We start from the raw sequence: 6,914 nt of genomic DNA on the forward strand, positions 1-6,914 counted from the left end.
CAGATATCAATATGCTACAATAAAACAATTTCATCGTCTAAGGTTTAAACAACTTTGTAACTTTTGTCAGAAGTTTTCGTGCCGAAGAATAAGCTGTCTTATACAACTCCGGGACAATTATCACTACTTTTCTTTATCCAAGAACAAATAACTCGTAAAAAAGAAAAAAAGAAACAACTAAATCTAGGGTGGTTCGATACGGTGTACCGTGATATTCAACAAATACCGCTTTCGATATCGAAATTTTCGATACAAAATTTCGAATATTCAACGAATACCGCTTTGGTATCGAAATTTTCGATGTATCGAAATTTTCGGTACCGATACCGTACCGAAAATCGGTATGACATAAATTCATACAATTCTTACCAAAAAATTTTGGTATATCGAAATTCGGTACCGGTATGATACCGTGTATATTATAAAAAACAGTTTTTTAAAAAATATTTAAAAAGTCGGTATACCGATACCGTGTATACTGATATCGTGTATACCGACTTTTTAAATATTTTTTCGGTATATCGAAATATCGAAAATTTTTAAATCTTATACCAATACTGAAAATTTTGGTACGGTCGATATACCAAAATTTTCGATATATACGATTTTTTTGGGTACGGTACATGCGATATGACGGCATTTCATGATTTTTTTCCCGTCCTAACTAAATCAAAGACGGAACAAAAATTTGTCTTGTGCAAGCCATTATGGTCTCGGATAAAGTGCGCAAGATCCACAAAACATCCTTGTACTGAATGATCCAAAAACGCCGAAATTAATTATAGTTTTTTGACTTCTTTTGGATTCATGCGTGAATTTAATACGTAGAACAAGAAAATTAGTGCTATGGTGAATCTAGTGAAACAAAGACGAAACCTTCGGTATTTACTATGTTCAACTTGTTCTAGTTCATTTCACACTTATCTGCATATTCTTTGCTAATAACAACATAGAAATATCATCCTATGAAGATTCGCCCGTCCACGCACCCCTCCAAGAATCCATTTTCGATTTCACATATATATATATATATAAACACTCACAAACCAAAAACATCGCATTGATAACCACATGATATTCATCGAATGCCAGTGGATTGAATATTTCAAGTTTTTAAGATTCCTTGTCGGAAAAACAGAAGCAGCAAATGGGTTTGTGTTTCTGCGGTCTTGGGAGTAGGACATGTAACAGTAATAGATCAGCAGCCAAGAAAGAAGCAGATCCTGATTGTGGGCTAAAAATGGCGAAATTTTTTAAGCCGAGGACTTTTCGGACTCTGGAAATGAAGCAGGAGCAGGCGAATTACAACAAAATCACCTACAATACAATGTTAACTTTGGAGGATTTGATTCTTTCTTCACCAGCTTTCGACGACGGTGGCGTTCATGGCGGTGATCATCTGCATGCGCTTAAACAATGTTCAAGCAGAAGGGTTCATCCCTCCTTTGACGCAGACACCAGACGAGAGAAAGTTTTGCATGAATCTAAGGTGAGTATTTCAGCGGGGATGGCGATGAAGGCTGAAGAAGGTGGAGGCGGGCGGGTGAATAGTTCGACGTTTCACGGAGGTCGAAGTGAGAAGTTGAAGAAGAAGGTGAGTTTTAGGTCGCCTGAAGTGGCTGAGGTTTTCATTCTGGAATACTCACATGAAGCCAATGCTGTAGAATAAATCAATACCTTGGTTTTTGGTTTTGAGGATCAACGCCTTTTAATCTTCACTTCAATTGTTTGTATTATATGTTTGCCTCGTTTACTTCAATTTTACGAAAGTCGAATGTGTCTGCAACAATTCTTGGCGCCTAATTTGTGAAGGAAGCTTGTGGATCCGAATTTGTTCACTTACAATTGCAAAGGTTCAAAGATGTAATATGTACCGAACCCTAAGAAAACAATAAAAAACAAAAGGAATTTCCGCTAGACCACGAGATACAAGGCATCATAAAAACTACATTAAAAATGCAACCTTAAACCTTGCAAATGCAAAAACAAGGAAGGAAAACAAGATAAGAGAAAAGGTTGCTAAAATAAGAACTTCCTTGTAGAAGTAGAAGCAGGGGTTCGAGAAGTGGGAGGCGATGATTTGAGAGTGACCGGAGATTTGAGGGTGTCAAGGCTCCCTGTAGATTTATCAGCAGCTAGTTTTGCTCCCCTTGGATCAGTTAAAAGAGTTTTCTGAAATGACTGGGTGAAACCAGTTGCGATTATAGTGACATGGATCTCTCCATTGTATCGTTCATCCACAACCGCACCAAAAATTATGTTGGCTGAAGGGTCAGCTAAACTCGTAACGACCTATTGTCCAATGGGGAGAATGAGTGTGACCAGAATTTTAATGGTGAACAATAATTTTTAGTATCTTATCGGGTAACAGCTTTCCCCGTAAAACCAGAAAAAAATATAATGAATGATGTATTCAGGAGAAAAGAAAGAAGGCAAAATATAATACCTGAGATACCCTATTCACTTCTTGAAGGGTTATATCCTTTCCTCCGGTAATATTGTATACAACTCCAGTTGCGGACTGAATTGAGGAGCCTATCAATGGGGCCAAAGTTGCTTGTTCAGCTGCTTCCTGGGCACGGTTCTTGCTAGAGGAAACGCCCACCCCAAGCATAGCGGTACCTGAATCCTTCATGACTGCCTTGACATCTGCAAAATCCACATTTACCAAACCAGGTATCTGCGAAAACCAAGAATCCATTAAAAGATCAACATATTACAGCAAAAATCAGTGCATGAAGTGCAGCGGATAAACAAGATAGCTCACAGTGATAATATCTGATATTCCTTGGACCCCTTGGCGGAGTACATCATCTGCCAGAAGGAAAGCATCTTGAAGTGGGGTCTGTTCATCGGCAATGTCCAGCAAACGGTCATTTGGAATTACTATAAGTGTATCCACATTTTTCTGGAGCTTTTCAATTGCTTCAAGTGCCTGAAACAATGGCAGATCACAATGCGATAACATCAAAACTGTGAAAGTTTACGAAAAAGATGATGCCACTGCAAGCCACAATCAGTTCAAGGTTATATTCACTAGCTAAAAACATTCCCAAAGTCCATGCAGGATTGGTGCATAATCCTCAAATGAAATCAAAGCAACTACAAACTAGTGAACTTCCCAAAATTTCATTCAAATATCGAGAAAAGGAAAAGAGGATGAGAACGTAGAAGTCAAACAACAAGAAAGGGAGCTAGGCAAACAAATTCTCCCCTCCCCCATCCCCTCAATAAACTGAATCTCACAGATAAACAGGGTATAAGTGAAATTGTTAAGAAAATTCATGAATCTAGGAATCCGGCAGAAAATGTGGAGTTAATTATGCGTCCCCAGCGAATTCTCATCCTTTTACCCTACAAAGATATGGTTTTCATAGACTCTGACATAATTCTCCATCCAACTCATGAGGAAGCGCCTAGTCCAAATGTTTAGTAAAATAAAATACTTAAACTGTTGTAAATATAGAATGGAAATAAAACCTGCCTGCAAAGATCTTTTGCGCCCTTCAAAGCTGAATGGGTAGGTAACAACACCAACAGTCAAATACCCTGCTTCCTTTGCTATTTGTGCAACAACAGGAGCAGCACCAGAGCCAGTACCCCCACCCATCCCTGCTGTTATGAACACCATATCTGATCCTTTGAGAGCATTTGCAATACCATCCTTTGATTCCTCAGCGGCTTGTTCCCCAAGAAGCGGGTTGCCACCAGTTCCTGCATCCCAGAAATTGTTCAAAATAAAAACTATTATCAGAAAATCTTTGGTTATTTTAGAATACTGATATATAGTTTATGTGAGACTTGGGTGTTAAATATCTGTACACACAATAAATTTTTATGTATATGGTATATCTCTTTCTTATGAGGGAGATTACTATCACATCTAGTTAATTCGGTTACTCTTTTCTTCCTTGAGAACTATCATGGAGGGACAGCAATATGATTCATGCATTCCACTATTTGAGGGAGTAATGCTACCAAATCTAGCCTGACAAGCTATAAGAGAGAAGTATGCATCATATTAAGCAAATCTTTCATTTTAAAAAAGTACAAATGGAGATACATACCGAGTCCACGAGTCAGAAGCTCTCCAATCTGAATAGGGTTCTTAGTAGCAGATTGTAATAGTGCCTGAGCATCTGTATTTATTGCATAGAAGTCCACTCCCTGAGATAAAACAGCTCAGAAAAAGTTATTTCCGATAATTGAAACAATAAATAATCAGATCGTCTGAAAGAGCATTTCCACAAGTCAGAGAAGGAAAGTTTTTTTGATCCTTGGTATGCTGATGCTGGATCATGGATAATAATTAGATTGACTATAAAGTGACTTTTCCAGAAAATATAAATTAAGATGGATTCACACTTTATGCACCGAACTGGAAGACCATAACAAATGGATATAACTATTTTGCACTGTTCGATTACTTCAGTCATTAAGCTTTACGCACAGCTAATGAAAATCTAGATTGTTCCTTAACTCAAGTTATATTTTGATTAGAATCAGGAGTCTGGACTTTCCTCTGAATTGTAAATTCCAGAACAATAATAGATATGCTTAAAAGTGGCCTTGAATTCATTTATCTTTGATCTTTCCTTCTCATTTTCTTTCTTTTTTTAGAGCCTTCCAAGGTCAAACTAGGAACTATATCAATAAAATTATTATGATTGTATGACATATAGATTGCAACCTTTGAGTTTGTCAAAATTAGAGTGAGCCGTATCTAATACAGTGAAAGGAGGCAACACTAATTACAACTCACAGCCAACGAATGCTCTCAAAAACAATCCTACTGCTTCACAAAACGAGGGAAACAGCATCTATATATATAGATATATATTATATAGAATATCAACTTCTTCATTTCATAAAAGGCAATTTCAACCCATAGCCCTGGAAACAATTTAAAGGATTAAATTTGTACATTTCACATTCTCAAATGCTCGTTTACGAGTAAACTCGTTTTTGTCACCGTAACACTAGCTATATAGAACTATGCATACTATCCCCTGAAAATATTACTTCAAGCGCTATGGCATTCACCACGCATTAAAAGAAATCACCACGCTGACAATAATAATACTTAAAAGATTGAAATTTGGATATACAAAAAATCAACACTGGGCACCCATATCACAAAACTACAGAAACAATGGTAATTGGAGAATGACCTGTAAACCGCTGCCAATCATGCGATTAACGGCATTATTTCCACCGCCGCCGACACCAACAACCTTAATCTTAGCGGAGTCCATCGGTACAAACGAGCTGTAAACCCCATTACTACGTCGTCGTCTCGAAATGCGCGGCGAATTCGTAGATGAGAAGGAGACATTGTAATTGCGAGCATTTTTAGAAAGAAATGGGTGTAACCCAATTGAAATGGAGGATGAATGAGACGAAGATAACTCGGAAGAAAGGTTTGTAAATCCAAGCGTCGCCATTAATGGAAGCTAATTTTTTTTGGTCTCAGAAACTGTGAGTTTTGTATATTTGTCTCCGGTTTGCACCGGTTGTTAGGGTTTTATTTTTATGCTTTTGTCTCTTATTTACACTCAAAGCTATTGGATCTATGATTCATCGCATTCCATACATACATTCGATAAATGACAGATACATATAGAGCCGTCAATTTAGGTTAATCATCTGGAGCCAAAAAAATACTAAGGTGGTAACCTCCGCGATATGGTAGTTAATACAAAGATAAAAACCCCACTATAAAGAATGAACAACGAGTGACATAAATGAACCGATCTTGGAATGAGAGCTACAAAAGATTTGATATGTATAATTCATATCAATAAGGGGCATCTTATTTTCGAAAGTTCATAACATAAGAACTCCAAAGTTAACCGTAGGATGAGTGCCCCTGATAAGTTTCTCAGGCTGCGTGTGTGTGAAGACATAAGAACGATGAACAGACTCGTCTTGATACAGTGAACTGTGCCACATAATTTAAGTGGGTTAGGTTGAATTGTGCCACAAAATTTAAGTTGAATTGTGTCACACAATTTAAGTGGGTTAGGTCCCGCCTAGGCCCCACTACGGGCCTGAAGAATTATTATTTTATTCTTATTTTTATTGTGATATATGTATTTTTTAATGCAAGTTGTTAATTTTTTGTAATAATTAATTTATATAAAATTTACACATATGAAATTAATAATTAAATTTTTTAGTAATATGTTTCTATTAATATTTATTTATTTATAATTAATTATAATGATTTTTATTTGTTGTAAGCCAACCTACGGGCCGGTTCCCCTAACACGTAACCCACGTTGGGTTGGGTTGGGTTGGGTTGAGGATTTATAATCCGCCGGGATGGTGGATCGGCCCGCCCTCGACCCGCCAAAAAATGGGTTTTTGGTGGCCGGACCGTCGCCCGTATGATAGCTCTAAATACATGCACAGAGGTAGATAATAGAGTGATGGACAACACATCAAAATTATATATATAATATGTACGCACAAAAAAAGATAATTTTATATTTAAAATATCATATTTTGTAAATTGGAGTTTTGTTATGCTGCATATCTATCATGCTCACCTAATATGTCAAACACGAGGTGTCATTCAATCATTGGATGCAAAATTCATCACATTGGATAAACAATTCATCACATCCAATGATTGAATGACACCCCGTGTTGGGCATATTAGGTGGTCATGATAGGTAGACAAAATAACAAAACTTTTGTAAATTGTATTAATTATGGTATCCGATTTTGTTAGACGGGAAACTTATTAGAAAAAAAACTTGATTTTTATTTTGAAATAAAAATATTGATCAAGCTGTTAAAAATAAATTCATGAGAAATGTAATTGATAATTTATATAATTAATAGTAGTTAATATTGATCAATTTGGAAGGTTTTCAAATATATATATTAAAAGTAGTTATTATATTATC

General features: G+C 36.5%; 1 protein-coding gene across 1 annotated transcript; it reads right to left on the reverse strand.

Moving 5' to 3' along the window:
• Positions 1-1,815: 1,815 nt before the first annotated feature.
• Positions 1,816-5,513, reverse strand: LOC140890838 (cell division protein FtsZ homolog 1, chloroplastic-like). The gene is made up of 6 exons (XM_073298954.1): positions 5,172-5,513; positions 4,068-4,167; positions 3,485-3,714; positions 2,768-2,935; positions 2,447-2,680; positions 1,816-2,292 (listed from the first exon to the last, which is right to left on the reverse strand). The coding sequence occupies exons 1-6, from the start codon at positions 5,442-5,444 to the stop codon at positions 2,020-2,022; spliced, it is 1,278 nt and encodes a 425-aa protein (XP_073155055.1). The 5' UTR covers positions 5,445-5,513; the 3' UTR covers positions 1,816-2,019.
• Positions 5,514-6,914: the final 1,401 nt, after the last annotated feature.

Source organism: Henckelia pumila, chromosome 3 (assembly GCF_033568475.1).
Source record: "Henckelia pumila isolate YLH828 chromosome 3, ASM3356847v2, whole genome shotgun sequence".
Taxonomy (NCBI): domain Eukaryota; kingdom Viridiplantae; phylum Streptophyta; class Magnoliopsida; order Lamiales; family Gesneriaceae; genus Henckelia; species Henckelia pumila.